We start from the raw sequence: 24,260 nt of genomic DNA, 5'->3' as shown, positions 1-24,260 counted from the left end.
AAAGCCTGCCTCTGCCAAAATCGATAGCCTGCCAACATCTGATCGAGAAAACTCCCCGTCTAGCACCTCCCCTGCCACGAGAATCGGACGGACTACAGAGTCCAGGGAGCGGGACGCGTTCGCTTCTCTGCCCCCCAACATTCCCCCTCACTTTTCTTTTTTCTTCCACGTGTTGAAAACCTCGGATAGGGGGGGGGGAAAGAAAGAAGCTTGGAGTCCAAACCCCCCGCCCCTTTTCGTGTGAGATATATGTATATATGTATGTATGTATATAAAATATATATATTATATATAATATATATAAATTCAGCCCCAATTCTTCGCTCTGCCTCCCAAACATTCAGGAAGATCCCAAAAGAAAAGAGAAAGAGAGAGAGAGAGAGAGAGAGAGAGGAAGGAAGAAGCGTCAAAGCCACAAGATGCAACGCAACGCCACCCTGCGAGCAAAAAGCCTGTCCCCTTCGGCCTGAAAAGCAGAAGCCCGTCTGGTTTGCCCGACAGCTCCTCTGCCCCAGCCCGCGCTTGTGACTAGCAAGCGGTGGCGGCAAAAAAAGCGACTGTAGTCAGGGAGAGGAGGCGGCGGAGGAGGAGGAGGAGGAGGAGGAGGAAGACGGCTGAGCCCTCCCCTCCCTGTTTTTTGCCTGGGCGAAGAATGCCGGAGGCGCCTGTGGCCGCCCTGCGCGGAGCTTGAAGGCAGCGCCTTGTGCCGTCGACGCCCAGCTTCGACCATGGTGGCTCCCTTTTCCTGACGCCGAGCGGCTTTTTGGCGAAGGACGGAGGAGGCTTTCCGCCGTCCCCCTCGCAGCGGGCTGGTATGCGCGGGCAGCGGCGGGATGGCCTCGGCTGTGTTTGAGGGCACCTCGCTGGTGAACATGTACGTGCGGGGCTGCTGGGTGAACGGCATCCGGAGGCTGATCGTCAACCGACGCGGGGACGAGGAGGAGTTCTTTGAGATCCGAACCGAGTGGTCGGACCGGAACGTCCTTTACTTGCACCGCAGCTACTCGGACTTGGGCCGCCTCTTCAAGCGCCTGCTGGACTCTTTCCCGGAGGATCGCCCAGAGCTGTCACAGTCCCCCTTCCTCCAAGGTTTGCCGGCCGCCTCGTTTTCTGACTTTCTTTCCCCCCCCCGCCCCCCTCCATCCTCTGCCCACTTGGCGAATCGTCGCTAAGGCGAGAGGAAGTTCCCTGAGAAGGAGCTGCGCTTCCTTCCCGCCACAGTTGAAGGATTGGGGTGGGGTGTGGGGGAACTTTTCGCCTCCTATTAAACCTGTTTGCTGCCGAAGCCTAAATAGACCCGACGTTTTCTCTGAATCCTTCCTTGTAGTAGAGGAAGGCAACCAGGATAGGGCAGAGTGTCTATAAGCCGGTTTCTAACAGAACAGACAGAACAGAACAGAAGATTTGGAAAGGACCTAGGAGGTCATCTAGACCAACCCCCTACTCAGGCAGGAAGCCCTATACTATACCATTTCAAACATACACTCAGAACTGATCCTGGTCTCAGTCAGTCCTTGACCTTCATGATCAAAAGAATGTCTCTGGGCATACTAAAAGCGCCTCCCCCCAAGGGTTCGCCACAAAAATGGGAATTTGAAATACTTATGATAATTCTTTTTCTGCTAATGACCGGGAGTGAGAAGAGAGAGGATGGGAACGGAGAGAGAGGATGGGAATGAATGGGGCCATAATATTTTTTTCCTTAGCCATGAAGGAGGACTGTAGGAATAGAGGGGGGCAGAGAGCCACGTGGCTGGTCAGCTCCACCCAAGACCTCCTTGAGTTCAGCTCTTGAGACAGAGAAGTTCTGTGTGGGTCTTTCTGAATGGAGGCTTCTGTGGGTGTTGAAAATGGTTGGCCTGTTGCACTGCCCTTTAATTCTGAGGATTGTACAGATACATTCCTAAAATGAAACTTTCCTATAGTTATGGTTGTTGTATGGGGAGTTGTGATGTAAAGTGCATTTATTTGGATTTTCTGACTTTTGGCATGGGGTTCCCACCTTTTATCAATGCACCTTAAATTTCAACCTCATAACTGGTAGGGATGCTGATAACAGGAAAACAGCAAAGAAATAGCCTCATAACACATTTTGTTTTATGGATACCAATTACTGGTTGTTGATACAAGTGAGTTGTGCTTGTTCTTTGGACTCTCAGTAATCACCTCTGTGTGTAGCTGGTATGAGTGCTGGACATCCTAATTGGTCAAATGTTTACCTACACAAGTAGCTAAACAGTTATTGCAGCAGAATAAGTGAAGCAAACTATGATACTCAAATTAAGTGACATTAATCCAGGAATCCATGATAGCAAAGTGAAAGGACAGATGATCCTTCTGAGCCTCCCAGAATTGCCCTGTGCCAGCCAGGTTGCTTGAACAGTGAGCTGGGCAGCATATAAATTTAATAAATATAGAAAATGAACTTTTTATCCCTTCCAGCCTTAGTCTGCTCCTTCAGATTTTTAAATTACTACATTGACTCAAATCACTTATTGGACACCTTGAAACATACATTAAAATACCCTATTTCCTCCAAAACAAGACATCCCCTGATAATTAGCCAATCAGGCTTTTGAGCGCATGGCAATAAGGCCAAGCACTTATTTCAGGGTTCAAAAAAATATAAGAAAGCGTCTTATTTGGGGGGAAACACGATAGATGCTTTAAAATAGTACAGTTTGTAAGAAATGTGCTGTCACCAACCAGCTTTTCCATGTTGTTTCAAGATTATAAGTGTTGCAGGGACTGAATTTACCTGGGTTTGCAAAGGGAATCCTATAATTATAATGCAGCTCCCAGGAATACCCTTCATTCATTATAAGAAACAAAAGTTGAAACAAAAATGACTCAGGTGGAATGACAGAGCAGATCCTCAGAACCAACTTATCCTTGTGATAAACTGATTCTCTGTTCGAAATCAAATAATCATCTAGGTAATTATTGAAGATAATCCCCGAAAAACACTTGTCACAAAGGGAAATTAAGGGCTACAGTTTTGTATTCCTGACTCTGTAATACAGATGTAATCACCACATTGGCAAGTTTTACATTTGATATTCATATGATTCATCCATTTCTCCATCCATCATGTATGCATCTATTCAAGTCAAATATGTGTTTCTCACATTTAATTTGATGTGTAAAATATGTTCTAACAAAGAGCTTTTGAGTCCCAGCTATTTGGTAACATTTGTAAGAGTCAAATGTTTAAATGCATTTAAAACACTTTGAAAATGTAAGCATCCTATATTATATATATATATTTATTCCTGTTATCATAACACTTCTCTTCATTGGATGATATTCCCAGCCCAAGGTATATTTTAAAAAACTCTTTTTTATTCATTTTGGAGTTGATTTTAACTGAAATAAAAGAAACATAATTAAAGAAAAAAGGATTAAGGATTTTTCCAAAAGATGTAGTTTGCTTTTAATAATGAAATGCAAAGAAGCTCAAGAAAAGAAAAATGATAGTGGTATACAGTAAAGAAAAAAATCCTATATTTATCTAAATGTGACAAAAAGAAAAAAGGCTAACTGACAAAAAGTAGAGAAAACATGTATAATATCCATTGTTGATGTAAAATTAAACTTAAATATAGACCCCTTTCTGCAACGTTTTCTCTCCATTTCATTGTTCCTCCCAAATTGTAGCCTCAGTTACACTTGTGTTTTATGATAATTGTTTTTAAGAAGAAGAATGAAATGCTACGTTGTGGAAGGCCTTGCTTGTTCCTTGTGTAGCTTTGCATGGGGTCATGTATAAGATGGCAAGTGGATGGCCGTAAGAACAAGCAGTGCAGTCAAGTCACGTTAAAATCCTTGGCAGGCAGTTTTGTTGTTAATTCTGTGGTTGTACTTTGGCTCTGATTGCTGGGAAACTGAACGGGGTACTCAGGCTCTATGTACACAGACAGTACATAGTTGCTGCTGAAACCGCTGAATAGATAGATATAGAGGGAGAAAAATGGATGAAGTCCTCTGTTTCAGCAACTCTGTGGACTGATCTCCTGGCTAGGTAGCATAAAATCACAGCTGAGAGCCTCGTAGCTAGTTCTCTGCTCTGGGCTACCATCCTTAGTGAAATTTGAGCATTTGTGGTCAGGCTGTAAATGCATCGTAATCCTCATAAGGAATAAAGCATCTTGACAACACTGATTTCATACTGATATAGATAGTTCAAGTAATATTTCTCAGGCCACTAAGTAAAGCACTTGTGATGTGACTGGATTCATACGTTTTTCTTTTTCTGGTTGGAGAAGTAGTCTCAGATTTGGAAGTCTGGATAGCAGCCCAAATAATAGCTTGCTGAATGTTGCAAAGCCTTTTGAGTTGGCAAGTATATGATGGCCAGAAGATATAACTTACAAGTATATCACATCTTCTCTAGTTGGTTGATGATCACAGTTTATTAAAGGATTAAATTAGCTAAGGGCAGAATTCACACACTGTACTTCCTTTGGTCAATAGAACATCCTTTGAGCTTCCTTTGGTCAGTAAAATTAGAAACCAGTTGACCACAATATATTTGAATGGTGTCACTGTCAAGCTTATTATGTATGGTAACAATTTAGAAATTGATCTTCCCTCAGAGTTCCTTTAATCACGCAATCTATAGAGTACAATTACTAAGCAAATGGGTGAACTTCATAACGTTATTATCATAAATAAACCAGGGTTAAAGCTAATCAAGCTTAGCATACTATGCATAAGCTCCTGACTTTTGGGACTTTTGGGATGAAGGGAGGGGAAAGGAAGATATTGTATAGGTAAGGAACTAATTCATATCATCCGGATACTCATTTATGTCATCATTGTCAGATTGAAGTTCTGAATTGCACTGTTCGGAACTACAGTTCTTCTCAATAGAAGATTAAGTACATAAGGCTAGAAGATCATGCTTTTGGTGGCCTCATCAGAAGATTTCCAAGAACATTTGATTTTCCGATGAGGCCACCGGGAGAATGAGCTAGCCTTATGTACTAAGTATTTATCAGAAATCAGCCGGGTATGCAATAGCATTTCCCATCATTCTTCTTTGTGCATGCCCTTATAGCATCATCAAAGGCTTTTAAAGACCAGCGCATAAATAAGCATTATCACATAATGATAATTATGTGACACTTCCTGGCATCATGACTCTTTCTAGATGGTATCCCCAAAACGCATTGTTTCATTTTTAAGCTTATGTAACCAAAAAAAAAAAAAAAAAAGATAGAAGTATTCTGTCTCAGGCCACACATATGCAACCCCTAGAGAGGTTTGCAAATTTTACTAGAAAGTTTTTAAGCAAATAAACAAGCAGCCAAGGAATTGTGTGTGCAAGCATGCACAGACAAGAAAAATCAAGTCCCCCAAAGTCCAGGAAGCTTGCCTTGAGAAAGGGTCCAAATCAAAAACAGCAGGCACAAGAACCAGATAGGGTCATCAGCCGGTCCAGGTCCAGAGTCACAAACATGAACAAAAGTTCAAGTTGTAGGTCAAGAAATGGTTGTCACCATTGGGAAAGGCTTGAGCTCCCTGCTCTTCTTAAATAGAAGCAACCCCATGTTGGTCATTTGGAAGATTGAGGTTCCTTTCTAGCAAAGAGCCTTGGAAAGCACCTTTGCTCTGCTCACCTCACAATGATTCCTTGCACTGGGAGGGAGTGGCAGCATTCAACTCATCTGGGGGCAGCTGGGTCTCTTGGTTACTGCGGCCACTGTGGCACAATCTCCTCTGCCCAGTCTCCTCCTCCTCAGGCAGGGTTTTGTCCAGCAATTCAGAAACTGGCTTCTCTTTTTTGATTTCCTTGTCAGAATCTGAGTTGACAATGACACATAGGATTGACCAAGAACACAAGATTTCAAATGAACGGGAAATTTTGCAAGATTTAGCTTTTATTTCATTTTTTGCGAACCACTTTTGTCTAGTGGTTAAAGCATGAGATTAGGCAGGAAACCTGTGAGTTCTAGTTCCGCCTTAGGGATGAAAGCTGTCTGGGTGCCTCACAGCCCATGAAATCAAGCATAGGTGACAACCTGGTCAGTCAATTCCTGACACAAGCAATCAATCGATACTCAGTTGATCTCCCTCCCCCCCGCAAAATACCTTACACTTGGAGGAAAGCACTAGGAAGAAAAAATAATTCTACATCATGAACTTCTTACAGTACAGGTATTCTTTGACTTAGGACCAAAATTGAGCCCAAACTACATGTTGTTATGTGGGAAATTTGTTCAGCAAGTTTTGCCCTATTTTATGACTTTTTTCTTGCCACATTTTTTAAGTGAATCACGGCAGCTGTTAAATAGGTGACTCAATTGTTAAGTGAATCTGGTTTCTCCATTGACTTGGCTCATCAGAAGGTTTAAAAAGGGGTTCATATCAGGGGTGAAATCCAGCAGGTTCTGTCAGGTTCTGGAGAACCGGTAGCGGAAATTTTGAGTAGTTCAGAGAACCGGCAAATACCACCTCTGGCTGGCCCCAGAATGGGGTGGGGATGGGGATTTTGCAGTATCCTTCCCCTGGAGTGAGGTGGGAATGGAGATTATACAGTATCCTTCCCCTGCCACACCCACCAAGCCACGCCCACAGAACCGGTAGTAAAAAAAAATGGATTTCACCACTGGTTCATATGACCCCGGGACACTGCAACCGTCATAAATGTGAGTCAGTTGCCAAGCCTCCAAATGTAAATCATGTGACCCTGGGGATGCTGCAACGGTCGTAAGTGTGAAAAATGGTCATAAGTCACTTTTTTCAGTGTAACTTTGAATGGTCACTAAGCGAACTGTTGTAAATCGAAGACTACCTGTATTCTTGCAGACACCAGTGGACTCTGGTGAATGAGTTGGGCAACAAGCATGTCTGCATTTACATAGGACTACTTGATGACAGAGAGAAAATTAGTTTACTGAGAAAGTTCCCAGCCAGAGGATTAGTTCCCTTGAGGTTCTTACATTTGTTAGACTGAGAAAGAGTTACTGTTTTAGCAGTATTAGGCCTGTTATCTTCAATTAAATTTCAGGTGTTTCTGGTAACCTGCAGTATTGCAGTTCGTTTCTCGGGGATTCAGATAGTTTCACTTTCCTCTACTTCTGCCACGTAATCTTCATTATATTGTTTGGGCTCTTCTTTCATTTCTCTGATCTTGGGAATGTGAAGTTATTCCCAAATTTGTTTCTCCTCAGTTGGAAGCAAGAAGCTGAAAGAATTTTGGAGAGACTCACCGTCCTAAGATGCCATCTGCAGTCAAATCTGCGATACTGCCGCGGAAACCTACCAACCAACAAAAATGCAATTCTTCAGTCTCGATATTAAAATGTCCCTAAGGTGGTTTTTCAAGAGGCAAGTTGCCTCTTGAAAAAGCACCTTGGGGACAACTTGGATGACTGAGAATCTCCATAGACACTCAATATTAATACTTTACGGTAGATTTAAAGATAGCTTAATGGAAATATTTTGACAAAGTTGCTTGTGCCAGGCACCTGGTGAATCTTGTGTATTACTTTGCAGGATTTGAGATGGAAGTTGCAGGATAGGTGAGAAGATAATTTAGTTCCTTTGAAAAGACAATACAGCAATAGTAATAGCACTCAGACTTATATTCTGATTCACAGTGCTTTACAACCCTCTCTAAGCTGTCTACAGAGTCAGCATATTGCCCTCAACAGTCTGGGTCCTCATTTTACCAACTTCGGAAGGATGGAACGCTGAGTCAACCTTAAGCCGGTGAGAATCGAACTCCTGGCAGTCGGCAGAATTAGCCTGCAAACCACTGTACCACCATGGCTGTTTGTATATGTAGGAATCTGTAGGAATTCGAATAGCAAAGGCTTGTTTTACAAGCATAAAACTTTCATCCATTTGGCAGAGCCCTTTATAATAGCCTTATAAAATATACCCTGTTTTCCCCAAAATAAGACATCCCCTGATAATAAGCCCAATCGGGCTTTTGAGCGCCTGGCAATAAGGCCAAGCGCTTATTTCAGGGTTCAACAAAATATAAGACAGGGTCTTATTTTCGGGGAAACATGGTATATTTTCCTCCGTATTGTATCCCCTCCCCTTCAGTTAAATATTATTGATGAAATCAACAGCTGCAAAAGACTATAGGACGCTAAGCCAAAGTTCAGATGATTACAAATTCGTATAAAATAGGGATGACATTGAACAATCCTCCTAGACTTGTCAAATTTTATTTATTTTGTAGGATGTTTTCGTGAGATCTAAAAGAGAAGAATGCCATAATCGTATAAGATTTATAAGATAAGTGACCGCTTTGCTTAATGACCGAATTGCTGGTCCCAATTGTAGTTACTAAATCATGGCTGCCTGTATTCCTTAAAAATGATCCTAGGAATGGCTAAAATATTTGCAGCATTGCTGATTCTTACCAAAAATGCAAACAAGCTTCTGATTCTGTGTACTGCGCCTCACGATGTTCAACACCCACCACCACCACCATTTAAAACAACAGCAATTACAGGAGAATAATACAGCTAAAAACTTACTTTCAGTCAGATAATTAAAGAGTCCGATCCCTTGTTTACCAGGCAGGGCTTTCTTTTAATGGACTCTTGACATTGGCACAATAAAATGTGTCACAGTTGATGCAATTTATCTTTTGTGAAACTAATCTTTATCGCTGCAGCATAGCAACAGCAGCTACTGTCTGTGGAAATAGCTAATTTACTTCTACCTCGTAAAATATCAGTGCAAATACTGCTCTCCATCAGTAATAACTTTACTGTACTTACCTCTGCAAACATAGCAGTATCTAGAATAAATCCATGGCCATTTGTGGTACTTAAGGCAATCAGAACCAATTTAAGCCCCGTAGGTTTCAATTAATTCACACATGTATTACTAAGACTGGATTCAATTGATTATATGCTGTATAACCAGATGTTGCTTGAATGGAGAGGAAAGGCTTTTTTATAAAATTCTTTTGCATGGTTAATGTTATATAAAGTAAATACATAGATTTTGTATTGTTATTCCCCAAACAACAAAAGATTGTTTGTTGCCCAATTATGCAATTCCTTAGACTTAGAGGCATCTGACTGAAAAGTGAATCTTAAGACAGTGTTACCATACATAGCATGCAAACATCCAGATTACTACTAGATAGCAGCAAAAGCTACACTAGACAGCTCTTTATAAATACGTAGTCCTTGATTTACTATGGCAGTTGGGACTGAAATTGCTATTGCTAAGTGATGCAGTCATAAAGCCTGGTCACATTGCTTAGTAATGGAAATCCCTGCTATCCCAATTGCTGTTAACCAAATTCCACAGTTGTTAAGGGACCAAAGTCAGTGGGGAAGCTGGCAGGAAATTGCAAGCTCCAGAGTGGTAGGCAGCTAAATGGAACCTGCAAGCTAGGAGAGGAGGTATGGGGGTGCTTAGAGGTGTGAAGAGGGTTGAGGAGGGTGTGGGTGTCAGTGAGAGTGTGCAAGGGAGTTTGTGAGAGGTGTAGCATGGGTTGGGGAGTGTGCACATGCCAGCAGCTGGCATGGTGCAAACACAGAATCTAGGGGTTGCATGGATGGGTGGAGACATACCCAAGAGACCCGCAATCTTCCCTGCTGTCTTCCCCAGTCACTGACTGGGGAGGCTGGCAGAGAAGGTTGCAAATGATAATCATGTGACCACAGAGCATTGTAACTGGCCATAAGTGCAAATCTGTTGCCAAGTGCTCAGATCACAATCACATGACTGCGGAGGTGTTAGGTCAGCCAGAAATCCAAGGACCGGTCCTAACCATCATTTATTCAGTGCTGCAAATAGTTGCCAAACAAATGGTCATAAGTCAAGGGCTACCTACAGGGGTGGGTTCTACTTACCTTTACTACTGGTTCGCAATGGGAATGGCTTCTGCGCATGTGCATATTGCTTCTGATGACGTCAGGGTCAGTGGGCGGAGCCTCCCACCGGTTTTACTACCGGTTCTATAGAACCGGTCCGAACTGGGGGCAACCCACCACTGGCTACCTATAATCAAATTCAACCAGAGGGCTCTTGGTGTTCTTCACATTAGATACAATCATTTTCCTTGTTCTAGTAAGGTGAGCTTGTATGAGATAGCACAGTATATTGCTGGTATGGATACAATGTACAGTTACCACTCTAAAATGATATCGGGTGGCAACCCTTGAAGAAATCAACAAAACCAACTTTGTTGTATCTGCACAGAAAAATGTTTCTAATAGTTAAAATATATTTTGGGAATGCAGCCTATTTCAATCACTGGGCAAAGTATCCAAAAATGTTTCTGGTTACCATAGTAATTGTAATGTAAAGCAAGAGAGGTGTTTTCCATAACCTATGAAGATGATCCTACACATTGTGCATATGTATGAGTAATTTAATTATTACAATTAATGCCACATATTTTTTCTATTGGCTTCATATGAGCCGTGGTGGTGCAGTGGTTAGAATGCAGTATTGCCGCCTAATTCTGCTGACTGTCGGCTGCCAGCAATTCAGCAGTTCGATTCTGACCGGCTCAAGGTTGATTCAGCCTTCCAACCTTCCGAGCTCGATAAAATGAGGACCCAGTTTGTTGGGGGCAACATGCTGACTCTGTATACTGCTTAGGGCTGTAAAGCACTGTGAAGCGATATATAAGTCTAAATGCTACTGCTCTTGCTAGTTTGCTGTTTCTCCAGTCACCTACTCAGGACAACATTATATAAAATTCTGCTCAAAACACTGAACACAGATGCAATCATCACAATTCCAGAAAATTCATCTGTTTTTTTCATAGCAGGGAGATAAATGGAATTTTGTTGAAAGCACTTTTAAGAATAAGCATACTCAGTGTGTAGAGGAACAGATGTTTGTCAAACTATGAGTAAGTGGCAGGATGCACTGATTTTTCAGATGGTGTTTAAAGAGAGAGGAAATAGCCCTCATTTCCATATTGTGTGTCAACGATCATACTAATGTATTTCAGAATAACTTGTGGTTAGTTTCAGAATGCATCCATGGCTGTTTGGTCCAAAGGTCGTGGCATAAATCCCACTGAGGTTTTTGTGTGTGTGTGTGTGTGTGTGTGTGTGTGCTTGTAAGCTTTAGTGAACAAAGTTCCAAAGTCAAATTTAATAAATATTTCTAAAGATAAAAATAAAACCCAATTTTAGGAAACATCAAATCCAACAGCATCTTGAAAAATTAATACAGTTTTTTCACAGTCTGTGCCCCTAGTTGCTTGGTTCTATTTCTTTCCAAGGGGGGGAAAAGGGAATTTGGAGGCAATTGGAGAGTGAGATTTTAAAGTAAAATAGGGAAAATTCATGAGCAATCATGACACCTATTTTTGGGGTTTTGCTGCCAAATTTCAACAAAGCCATTTTGGGGAATTTCTGTTTTTTTATGTTTTTTAAAGCTATGCTGTCCGTAGGCTGTCCTCATGCTTATCACAGATGGGGACAGGGAGTGATTGAAAAAGTCAGTTTGGAAGCAGTTGACTATGTGATCAGAGCTCTAATTGCATGGATACTGGTATTAGCTTGACTTTTTTGACCTTCCATGGATTCCCCTGGCTGTCAGTTAATATGTGAGGGCTCCAACCCTTTGGAATGAACTGCCCCCTGAGATACGAAATATCCCTGATCTCCGTGCTTTCCGCCGTGCCCTCAAAACCCTGATGTTCCAACAGGCGGGGCTAAACATATGAACATGTGAATGTTTTAAAAATGTTATCTAATTTTAGGTTCTATTTAATTGGGCCAAACTATGTTATAATAATAATTTTAATTAGCAATTTTATGATGTTTGTGTATCTATATTTTTCTTGACTGTAGACCGCCTTGAGTCCTACGGGAGAAAGGCGATATAGAAATATAATAAATAAATAAATAAATAAATAAATAAATAAATAAATAAATAAATAAATAAATAAATAAATAAAAATAATATAAATAATATAATATAATATAATATAATATAAAATAAAATAAAATAAAATAAAATAATAAAATAATAAAATAATAAAATAAAATAAAATAAAATAAAATAAAATAAAATAAAATAAAATACCAGGGAAGGGCCAGGCCACCGCCAAAAAAGGAAAGATGAGAGCTTATAGACATGCTATATGAGAGGGAGGGGGGAGGGAGAGAGGAGGGAAGGGAGAGAGGGGGGAGGGAGGGAGAAAGGGATAAGTTTTCCATAACCTCCATCTACAGGAGGTATTGTAGTCCTATATATGTGCCAGCTTGGGAAATGGGTTAATATGCCCACAGTATTAAAAATATAGTTCTCACTTTTTGTTGCACCTAAAAGAAATTACTATTTTCGGAGGGAGGGGGAGGAATTAACCACATTTTAGATTAGATTTTTGCACCCAGCCCTAGTCTTTCTTGGACATTGAGCAGCAATTTGCTTGGAAGTAGAGACATTTTAATTAAGCAGAATGTAGGAAAAATAAAACAGGCTCTGCGTTTTCAATTTTCCCCACAGTAGAATTCTTTTGACGTATTACCTCCTACAGGGCAGGAGAGCATTCTGGCTGAAACCATTACATTAATTCCAGACAAGTCATTAAGGAGATTTCTTTTTAAAAAATAACCACCTTCTAAGTCTGTGCTGTCCATGCCTAAAGCCAATCTTGCAGGCAGGAATATTAAACTATCAGCATCCATCCCAATATTTAAAGCTTCATCTGCAAATTTGGTCTTTTCCTGGCTGGATGTCAAAAAATAAATAAATAATAGGAACTATAGTTTTTTTTTCCTTGTTGAATGATTAGGAAGGAACTAAATAAGCACATGCAAACAGATCTTGCTTGACTGCTAGAATTTAGAAAAGAATAATTCTAAATCATATGGACATACTTGCTCAGCAACACAGTACTTAATTACAGGTAGTCCTCAACTTACAACAGTTCGTTTAATGACCATTCAAAGTTACAACCGGACTGAAAAAAATGACTTACAACTGTTTTTCACACTTATGACCGTTGACAGCCTCCCCATGGCCACATGATCAGAATTTGGATGCTTGGCAACTGGTTCATATTTGTGACGGTTGCAATGTTCCGGGGTCATATGATAACTTTTTGTGACCTTATTACAAGCAAGGTCAATGGAGAAGCCAGATTCATTTAACAATCATGTTACTAATTTCAGAACTGCTGTGATTCACTTAATAACTATGGCATGAAAAGTCGTAAAATGGGGCAAAATTCACTTAACAAATGTTTCTCTTAGCAACTTGGGGCTCAGTTGGGGTTGTAAGTTGAGGACTACTTGTATACACTATACTTGCATACACGCAAAAGCAGGGCTGTCAAACTTGCGGCCCACGGGTGGGATGTGTCATGCGCTGGCCAAGCCCACGCCCAGTTTGGCGAAGGGGGAAAAATCACATGAAGATGCCATGATGACGCGACTTTGACATCCCTGCGCTAAAGGGACAAAAAACTTCAGCCAAGTGTCAAACCAACAAGCTCAAAGCTTGTTTTCTTTTATAGAAAAGAAAGAGCAGGGAAAGAGTGATTCAGGTTAATAGAGAGAGAGTGGTTAATACAGAGAGTGTCATCAAGGCATTTCTGCCTCCCCTCAATATTAAGTTATTATTAACTTATTATAAAGTCCCCTACACTTTTGCTTTTTTTATTATTTTTATTTTTTTATTTGATTTATATGCCGCCCTTCTCCGGAGACTCAGGGCGGCTTACAATGCGTTAAGCAATAGCCTTCATACTTTTGTATATTTATACAAAGCCAGCTTATTGCCCCCACAAACTGGGTCCTCAATTTACCTACCTTAGAAAGGATGGAAGGCTGAGTCAACCTTGAGCCTGGCGAGATTCGAACTTGCAGTAATTGCAGGCAGCTGAATGTTAATAACAGGCTATTAGTCTGCTGCGCCACCAGGCTCTTGCTTGCACTGTGAAAAGAGATAAAATACTACCTAATATTTGCTGAACAATTAGGTTACTCTGTGCAGGGTCATCCTCTCCTCATATCTCCCTGCTAGCCCAAACAAAGACAGACTTAGAGAAGTGGGAACACCTGCAACTCCCCTTACTCGGTAGGATAGCTACGATTAAAACCCATGTGCTCCCGAAACGGAACTATTTATTCCAGACTGCTCCCGCGAGATTGGATGGCGTTTTTTTTTAAACGGTTAGATAGCTATGTGAGGAAATTTGTTTGGCAGAAGAAGAAGCCCCGGATAAAACTTAAAATGCTTCAAGAGGCACCATGTAGAGGGGGATTTGGTTCACCAAAATGAGAGTTCTACTACCAAGCGGCTAATTTAACTTGGATTAGAGATTGGATGCTTTTAAATAGGAAGAGGATTCTTACACTGGAGGGTTATGATTTGTGTCAAGGTTGGCACCATTTTCTATGGAGAGAGAGGGGTAAGAAATGTAGATACTTTAAGAGACATTATCTTTCGGGGAATCTTATTAGAATCCTGGGAAGGGGTTCGGAATAGGTATTATTCAATGATCCCGGTTTGGTTTGCCCCACTAGAGGCAGTAACACACTCCACACTATATAATAAGGAAATATCATTGACATATCAGGACTTGCTCGATCCCCAAGGGGAGCTGAAGACCCGTGAGGAGCTTATGAACCAGGGCAAGAAGGTAGATTGGTGGGTTTATGCCCAAATACAGTCGAGAGTCAGAAGAGACAAAGGAAAGGAGGGAATCTATAGGTCATTACAGGAGTTAGATAAAATTTTACTGGGAATCGAAAAGAAATTACTTTCAAGGTGCTACCAATTCTTGGTATCACGATGGATTGGTGAGGAGGTGATTAAAGACACCATGATTGCCTGGGGGAGGAACCTCGGATCTTCCCTAGATCTGGATAAATGGGAGGCGATATGGAACAGGAATATGAAACTTACTTTGGCAACCCCCTACAAGGAAAATATTTATAAAATGGTCGATCGTTGGCATATCCCCCCGACAAGAATTGCAAGAATGTTCCTGGGAGCTTCTCTGGCATGTTGGAAGTGTGGGAACAGTAATGGGACATACAACCACCAATGGTGGACCTGCCCTAAAGCAGGCAAATATTGGTTCAAGGTCCAGAACTGGATAGTGGAAATTATAAGTTATAATATAGAGCTGAAACTAGAGGTTTTCTTATTGGGAATGAAACCAGATCAAATAATTAAGGAAAAATGGTACTTGATCCTCCACATCACTACTGCAGCTAGGATATTATACGCGTAAGAGTGGAAAAATGAATTAATACCCACAGAGAATAAATTGATTTGGAAAATTTCAGAATGCGCAGCAGCAGATCGGTTAACGAAATTACTTAGGAACCAAAAAGATTCTGATTATTATGAATGTTGGAACCTATGGTATATTTGGGTGAAAGAAAAGAGAGGGAAATGAAATGGATCTTATCAGTGATCTAAATTGTATAGGCACATATTTGTGTACGTTCGTTGCAATAACTTTGTATGTATATATGTAAAGAATTGGTTTTTTAAAAATGGAAATAAACTTACTATTTTAAAAAAAGTATCTTGCATTGCTAGATGGTTGATTCTCTGCTGAATGCACTTCAGTTAAGTGGAGAGGCATTTAACTAAGAGATTGTCTACTAGTTTAGGTATAAACCTCCATCTGTGTAATTTATCCAGACATGTGAGGACATGCAATTGGACAAAATAGCTGAATTTAACAGAAGTGTGTTCAGATAGGTTCCATAGATTTTAGAAGTAGCAATGTGTGGAGGTATGGCTCCCTCTATTGGATACTGTCCAAATTGCAGTGGAAAGACCTCATGTTCAGAGATTTTCTAAAGTTAGAAATTTATACAGTGGTCACCAACTGGTGGTCCTTGGAGCACTGGTGGTCCGCGAGAAAATTTTGGTGGTCTTTAGAAAAATTATTTGCATTTTTTATATTGCACTAAATCAGGGGTCCTCAAAATATGGCCCCTTGGCTGGATATGTGCAATGAATATTTGTGTTGCTGCAGAGTCTCCCCCTTTGGGGTCTTTTTTTGTGGGTCAGAGGGGGGCAGAAATTCTGACGGGGGGGGTCTGCTTTGGCCTCCTGGTGCTGGGGTTTGGGCGAAGGCTGGAGGGAAGTGCCGCTGGTGGTGAAGAGCCAGAGGACCTTTTTCCAGTGGGACTGCCTCATGGCTTGGAACTGGCTGACCATCTCAGCCCACTGAGCCTCCAGGCACCGATACCTAGCCTTGCACTCCCACAGGTCTTCCCTCTGCTCAGAAAGCCTATACTCGTAGTCCTCAATGAGGTGCTTCTGCTGAGCCTCCTTCTTGGTCAGATCAAATTTGAACTGAGCTGTTTTGCCAACTCTTTCTCATGGTGGCTGCTTAGCTCCAGCAACTGCTTCCTGTTGGGGCCCTAAGGAACCTGGGCGGGCAGGCGAGGAGTGGCTCGGAGGGAAGGGGTGAGTGGAGGTCAGCGAGGCACCCCTCGATGTGAGTGACATTGAGTTGGCCACACCCACCCGTCACATGACCACCTAGCCACGCCATGCAGCCTGTCATTAGGCAGATCATATTAGTGGTCCGCAGGATTTAAAATTATGAATTTAGTGGTCCCTGAGGTCCAAAAGGTTGGTAACCCTTGCAATAGAGTATATCAGAGTTACTCCTTGTAACCCATTTTTGACCCACTGTGCACACGCAGAAGGCTTTGCACATGCGTAGAGGGTCAAAAATTGGATGTGACGATGGCGTGTGCGCAAAGCAAGCAGGGCACACGCATTTCTGAACCAGTAGGGAAGATAAGTAGATTTCACTCCTGGGCAATGCAGCATGAATCTAGGAGATCTGAATTCCAGGCTTTACCTGAGGTTTTTCTAGACTAGTTAGTTTGTCCTCTCTCATACTCCATTTTGGCATTCCCAAATTAAAATGATGTAAAAGCAAGAAATATGTAGGGAGATACCAAAGGCAGCGGTAGAACCAGAATGGAGAAGGCCGACGTTACCATGATTGTGTACCCTGTTAGATCCTATAGAACCAGAAAACCAAAACTAATTACTTGCTGCACAACCAGTCCTCTTATTTCTGGGGAAGGAATGTAAACGATTTGAACTGACAAACATATGTGCAAAGTTTTTATAAAGTCAGCCTTGACTCCAGCCTTGACACAACACATTTGTGTTGTTTTTTGGGCGAGAATATGAAATGGACATGCCACTCTCTTTTTTTTTCAACTTCCCATTCTGGCCTACAATTCTGATATTTCTTGGTAGGCTTCTGTCCAAGTACCAACCAGGCCCAACCAACTTACCCTCTGAGATAATTCAAGGTCATCCGGTGCCACCTTCTGCTGAGATGTCAGACACAAGGAAATTAGCAAATTAAGAACAAACAAACAAAAATCAGTTATTAAGATTGAGTTTGTCAGGATATAACAGTTTTGTAATCAGTTGCAGTAAAGGACAAGGCATCTGATTAATTTGCTTCCTCATTAACAAGGGGGAGGCAATGTGCTTTCCACACAATCATTCATTAATAAAAGCATGAAATACAGGCATGCATATTCTGGGGATCCATGCTGATGGAAAGTCTTAAACTATTCTTTTCTTCTGGTAGATCAGCACTGGGGATTTACAGAAGGAGGTCTTTTCGTTCAAGGTGAAGGTGTAATCCAGGGAGATCCAGATGAACATCTGGAAAAGGTTAACCTTCAGGATCAATCGTGTGTTATTTGTGGTATTTTGGTCTATAAAGCTCAGGCTTCAGATAGTTTTAAATTCTCCTTCTTGCTGCTTTTTAAAACATAGACAAATATTCTGGCCAATGATGTGACTTATATTCACATTACAAGGTATGAGATTAGAAGGCATTAAAAACCTGAAGGTGTTTTCTCTTTAAGCTGTTATTGTTAGGAGCAATGGTGAAAAGGGTTAAAGCATATGAATAAGTTTTGTTATTCATACATCTTTTATACGTGTAAGTGGGGATTATTTTGTTTTATTCATTCTTACATACTGAAGTTATATTCTCATATATTGAGAACATAAAATACAGGTTGAAATGTGTATAATCAAGAATAAAAATGTAGCGTTCTCTCAGAATACTTCCTTAAAGATTTTCTTCTCCTTTTTTTCTAGGCTTAATTACAATTAAAGAGTCTCATGAAATAGAAGCCAGGCTGAACGAGGTAGAGAAGCTCCTAAAGAATATTATAAATATGCCTTGGAAGGTAAGTAAGAGGAATGATAAACTTCAGTGAAAGTTTAGGAAATGTTGATTTTTCAATTGTTCGATTTTTATTACCTGGGAGACATGAAAAACCAATGAAATTTTAAAATGTCCACTAAGTTAGTCTTAAGAATTACGGTTGGAAGAAAACGACAAATGGCTGAATTTTGGCCTAGATTACAAGCTAGCACTAAAACCATAGTTTAAACCTTAAAGTGGGCCTTATGGGTTATAGGAAACCTGCTGAGACCTTGTGGTACAAGGATGGAGATCTCAAACCTTTTCTCTCAGAAGATTTTTACATCTTGATCTTCCTCTCTGTCTTCCTAAAGGAGCCTCACTTGGCATCTTCCCTCTCTTGTGCCTTTCCAGGGATGAAAATATCACAAAGGAAAGTGAAATGATTTCTCTAGCACTACTTCATGGCCTATAGTGTCAAGTTGTGTGGCTAGAGGATTCAGCTCTAATTCCTTTCCACGTGAGAGACAAACGGTTCTTGATACAGCCCTGTAAAGCAGATAGATGTCCCATTTCTAGATGTAATAGGAGTCCTATGTGGCCCGCGGACCAGATGCATCACACGTAGGCCACGCCCACCCCAGCTCTGCAAAGGCAAAAAACATTGTGGTAAGTCACGATACATCACGTGACGTGACTGAGTTTGACACCTGTGTAATAGGAGAACAGCTACCTTCCAGCAGCATTCTTTTACACTTTCAGAGAAGCCATTTCCATCAAAGTGAAGTGGTTAAGGTAAAGCTTTAGCTGCAGGTATTGAAATAAGGTGCTTTATTTTTCATGAGCAATGTCACTTCACTCCATCCCTTTGAGTTGAAGGTACACAGGAGATCCTAGTTTGTGTTGTACAAAACATCTATGTTGAAGTAAGGACTAAGCTGCACATCTCAGTTCTACTTTTCACTTACTTATTCTTTGAATTCTATGGGTAATTTTGGAAGGAACCAGAATTTCCCCCTAAACAAGGATAATTACAGAGAAAATCCCATTCATTCCATTTTAAAATAATGTTCCTAGCTGCACTAGTGAGATAGTTTATTAGTGTGGGGGCCTGGCTGAGAGAGATAAACTTCCCTTCCTGCATATTATGTCATCCCATCTCCAAAAAACCCACTCTGCACCTATAAAAAATATCAGATAGTGAGGCTGTGAGCAATTCATTCAATGTAAGCGTTGGGCATTGAGTGTCCTCGAGTTTAATGAAGTTTCTCCAAGGAAGCTTTGATTAGGTCATAGCCTTGAACATCCCATGTATAACGTTTTTCCTATGAGGGATGTAGAGAAGCTTATAGCAGAAACATTTCTGTTTAGGGTAACATTTGAGGATTTTTTTTCATCCTGAATGAGGAAAAGCGTACCGTAGTTAATTACTTCTAAAATGATTAATATCTGTGGCAGGCACAGATTTGTTGTCTAAATTAGAAAACAAGTGGTTCCATGGGATTTACTCTTAGGAAAAGATAGATAGGATCATCGTCCATTCTAGAGGGCAACAGTTGCCCAATTCTTCCTCAACTGGATATTTTGGTATCCAGCCCTTCTCTCCCCTCCTCCTTTTTTTCTCTTTTCTGCATTATCCCTACAGGACTGACTTTACCTTCTCCCACCTCACAGCTATACCTGCAATTCTCATTCTCTCCCAACCCAGAAGGTCCACAGAGGACCAGTTCCAACGAACATGCCCCTGTTCCTCAGAGCAAAGAGGTAGGGCAAGGGAACATCACAAGATGTTTCCAGCTTCCCATCTGAAGGCCACCCTAGCCTTGAGGGAGAGGGAAACCACTCCCTTGTTGTATCTCTAAGGGCTTTAGAACTGAGCACTTCCCAAGGTGTTGTGGTTGATTTGGGGAAATGCAAATGTTACTCTTCTTCTTCGGAATCGGTGTGCCCTAAGGCCTGTCTTTCCCAACTTATTTCCCCTGCCTTGGCTATTGAATGTTATCAATCTATCTATTTTGCCACTGCCTTTTTGTGCTTTTTTTTAAAAGCACAAGTGGGCTAGGCAATACCCCTGGGAATGAATCTTCCATATAGCTGTAGACTAGAAGGAATAACTTCTTGGACTATGACATCTTTTTAGTACATGAACTACTAGAAAGAAGAAACCAAAGAAACTGTATTATGAGCCAATTACAGAAACCCTGCATGTGTTGTTCAGGGTTTATATTTCTCATATTATTTTCAAGAATTGGGGCTGCTTCACATGCAAGGCATAATTCAATACAGGTCGCATAGCAATGCTAATTGGGACCAGAAACCTGTTGTTAAGTGATATGGTCATAAATTGAAAACCATGTGACTGTGCCATTCAGCAACAGTCCCACGGTGCCAGTTGCAAACATTAAGCAAGGACTTCTTGTGACTGTGACTGCCAATTTCTTGCCAATTTTCCCATTGACTTTGCTGGTGGGAAACTGGCAAGGAAGGTTGCAGATCAGAGTCGTGTGACTTTAGGATGCTGCAAACATCGTAAATGCATGCCGGTTGCCAAGCATCCAAATTGCAATCACATGACTGTGAGGATGCTACAGCGGGTTGTAAGTTTGGAGATTGGTTGTAATTACCACTCATTCAGTGCTGTTACAACTTCAAACAATTGCTGAACTAATGATCATTAAACAAGGATAAACTGTAGAGTATTTGTTGTAGGTGAAAGTCCTCCTGATACAAAATCTAGACCTGTGATGGCGAACCTATGGCACGCGTGCCACAAGTGGCACACGGAGCCATATTGGTGTGCACGCGAGCTCAGCTGTGGCGCACATGTGTGTGCCGGCCAGCTGATTTTCAGGCCTTCTGGGCCTCCCAGAAGTAGGGAAACTGGCTGTTTCCTGCCTCCGGAGGGCCTCCATGGGGGTTGGGGAAGGCCGTTTTTGCCCTCCCCAGGCTCCTAGAGAGGCTCTGGAGCCTGGGGAGAGCAAAAATCAGGCCTACCGAGCCCACCATGCCATTGCGTGCCAAAAGCAGGGGGGGCATGCACGCAGGCGTGGGGACGGGGCACATAGAATTATGGGTGTGGGCACGTATGTGTGCGACCCATCCCCGCTCCCCCCGCTTTTGGCACGCCATGGCAAAAAGGTTAGCCATCACTGAACTAGATCATTAGGTTGTATAGCTGAGAAGCAGGTAGCCTTCCTTTGGGAGAGACCAAGGATTGTACTTTTTAAGGCAGTGATGGTTAACTTTTTTGGCATTGAGTGCCAAAACTGGAGCGTGGGCTGGAACCCGGAAGAAAGCAGCTGGCCGGCACGCATGCGTGTAGCAGAACCTGGAAGAAAGCAGCTGGCCAGTGCATATGTGTGCAACGGAACCCGGAAGAGTAGCTGGCAACAGCGCATGTTCCCACAGAGAGGGGTATGCATGCCACCTCTGGCACGTGTGCCATAGGTTCGCCATCACGGTTTTAAGGGAATTTCCAAGGCCTGTATTAGGGTAATCAGGAACAGATGTCGCTGATATGGGTTGGTTGAGAATTTTAATATTCTTGGCTGTTTGTGATTTATGAATGTAGATATTCTAAGTAAGTAAAACCTAAATAAACACTTAAGGGACTTTTTTGTTTGTTTTCTGCCGAAACTAAAAATAAACAAAAAGCCACTTATTAATAGCTTACTGCTGAATTTTAGCAGAACAGTATAACTGTTAGGTATAGTACAGTATGCAGATCTATAGATGGTCTACTTTCTGTCAAGCTCATTACCTACTTCGAATTTCCACAATCTTTATATTTGTTGGAACTACAACTTGCAGCATTCCCAGGTCTGCAACCTGTAGAATTTCAGGCAGAAATTTTTCTTGGTCCTATCTGCAAATGCTAAGAATTGAACATCTAGTTTGGCCCATAAAATATGCCTCAAATGTTATTTTACCTTCTCCCATGATTATAATTGTCTCTGTTAATTTTATTTCAGTATTCCAGATCTGAAGTTGTCCTCACCTTTTTCGAAAGGTCTCCTTTAGATCAAGTGTTAAAAAACGACAACGTTCATAAAATCCAACCAAGTTTCCAGAGTCCAGTTAAAATATCTGGTAAGGTTTAAGTGGTATGCTTTAAGCTGCATTAGATAATATTAGGAATTGTGATTCATCTCAATACAAACTAAGTATGAACTGGTGGAGTATAGAATACTTCATGGTGTTTTTTATGTTCAATCTCATGAGATTTTATGATCTCAGAAAATTTAACTGTTTTCATGCTTACATTGCCCCCCACCCAAAAAAAAATCAATTTGTATTTCATTTTGGAGTCCTATGGACATTATTAGTGGGATGTTATTTGTGCAGCAGGTACCACTGCAATGGTAACTGCTGGATTACATTTTTGTCTGCAAAAGGTTTTGATGGCAAGTGATCTGCATACAAAAGAAGGATGAGAATGCCCAGAATAGACTTTGGATTATTCATTAGGAGAACCAACTACAGTTATTCACTTTAGACTTGTTCCCTCTCTGAACAGTTTTTTTTACCACTACAGCCTTAATTATAGATACCGGTTGTTAAAATGTAAGAAACTAAACTACACATATCAACATCTTGGAAGCCGAAATGATGTTACATTTTGTTATTGTCGGTCTTCCAGTTTGAAGAAATTGACAGTTTTGTACAGGTGAAATCTGATTCAGATTTTTGCTTAGGTAAACCCTTCCCTGAGTGAAGTCGAATCAATCATATCACACTTAGGCTGCAGTTTTACACTTGTATTCTTAGGAATAAATGCCCATAGAATTCATTATCTGTATGGTTGCACCCATAAGGCAATTCAAACACAGAAAAATATGCCTACCTAATTGCTAAGTTCCAGAAAAGAGAAAGAAGAGACAAGGAGATGCATCTGTGTATCGACACAAAGGTTTGTTCGCAGAACTATAGCCAGATGTTTGTGAAAGTAAAGACCAATGCACTCTCAAAAATGTTGTTAATAGCAAAGCTGCAGGAGTTTCTGAAATGCCAGCCAAACAATATAAAATCTTGCAAGACACCAATGTTTGGAAAATCAAAGACAAATGAAGAAATGGCTGATAGAAGATAAGATGGTTAGATTCTATCACTAATGACACAAGCATGAGTTTTGCAAGAACTCATAAAAGCAGTTAATAATCCAGGGTATTGGATTTAAGTTAAACTGGAAACTATTTATAGAGTATAATTGTGCATATACACTTCTACCACATCCTAAGGCTGGATTTCTCTTAACATAAAGCTTTATTCATTATAATACGGGCAGGCTTTCTCAGATTACACGTAAATTCCCATTAATTATTTATTCGGGCAATGATGTTTATCCTATTGACGGCCTTATTTTACTACTGAATATCGATTTGATTTTCAGAATAGTTTTTAAAGTGCTAAATTGATTTTAAAAGTCACCTTTATATGCAGTACCAGTCTAATGTTAACTCTTACTCAGTTTTATACAGCTTGCAAATCTCTTTTCTATTACTTTTCTGCTCTTTTATTCTTCTTGATTCTTCCCCCCCCCTTGTTACACTTTCTTTCAAATATCTATAAAATAAATAAAAAGTAAGAAAACGCAAGCAGTTCCCAACAATCTTTTGAAGTTATGAAAAGTTGGAAGTGACTGAATACTTGATTACCATCACCACAAGAGTCACCAGCCTAATGCAACATTCCTGACTTGGGCAGCCTCCAGTTGTATGTTGAGTTCAGGGGTGGGCTTCAAAAATTTTAGCAAGGGGTTTTCTGTCCAGTTGCTGGGTGGGCGTGGTCATGGTGGGCGTGGCCTAGTCGGCCTCCTGCATCACAGCGGGGGGGGGGGGTGTTTTTGCCTTCCCTGGGCTCCAGAGGCTTTTCTTGAGCCTCCAGGAGGATGAAAACGGCCTCCCCAGGCTCCGGAACCCGCTGGAGGCCAGAAATGGGCCTGTTTCCAGCCTTCCCAAACTTCCGGTAGGCCCATTTTTCGACCTCTCCAAGCCTCCACACGTGCCCTGCACTTACCTGCATCCAAAACAGGCCGTGTGGGGACTCCTGAGAGGGGCGGGGCGGGGTGAGGGGGGCCAGCCAGGAATGGGATTTGGGGGTTCTCCAAACTGCACAGAATCTTAGCTAGAGGTTCTCCCGAACCCCTGCG

The 24,260-nt window shown here is 41.3% G+C and overlaps 1 protein-coding gene across 1 annotated transcript in view; it reads left to right on the top strand.

Annotated features, from left to right (window-relative positions):
- The first annotated feature begins 308 nt into the window (after positions 1–308).
- PXDC1 (PX domain containing 1) overlaps positions 309–24,260 on the top strand; it is a 39,967-nt gene continuing 16,015 nt past the window's right edge. The window contains exons 1-3 of the mRNA XM_034429080.3: positions 309–1,089; positions 18,064–18,155; positions 22,084–22,201. Coding sequence (XP_034284971.1) covers positions 834–1,089; positions 18,064–18,155; positions 22,084–22,201 — 466 coding nt within the window. The 5' untranslated portion in view covers positions 309–833. The remainder of the gene's footprint in view (positions 1,090–18,063; positions 18,156–22,083; positions 22,202–24,260) is intronic.

Source organism: Pantherophis guttatus, chromosome 3 (genome assembly GCF_059756535.1).
Source record: "Pantherophis guttatus breed Tessera chromosome 3, ASM5975653v1, whole genome shotgun sequence".
Classification (NCBI taxonomy): Eukaryota; Metazoa; Chordata; class Lepidosauria; order Squamata; family Colubridae; genus Pantherophis; species Pantherophis guttatus.
This window is presented reverse-complemented; position numbering and strand designations above follow the sequence as displayed.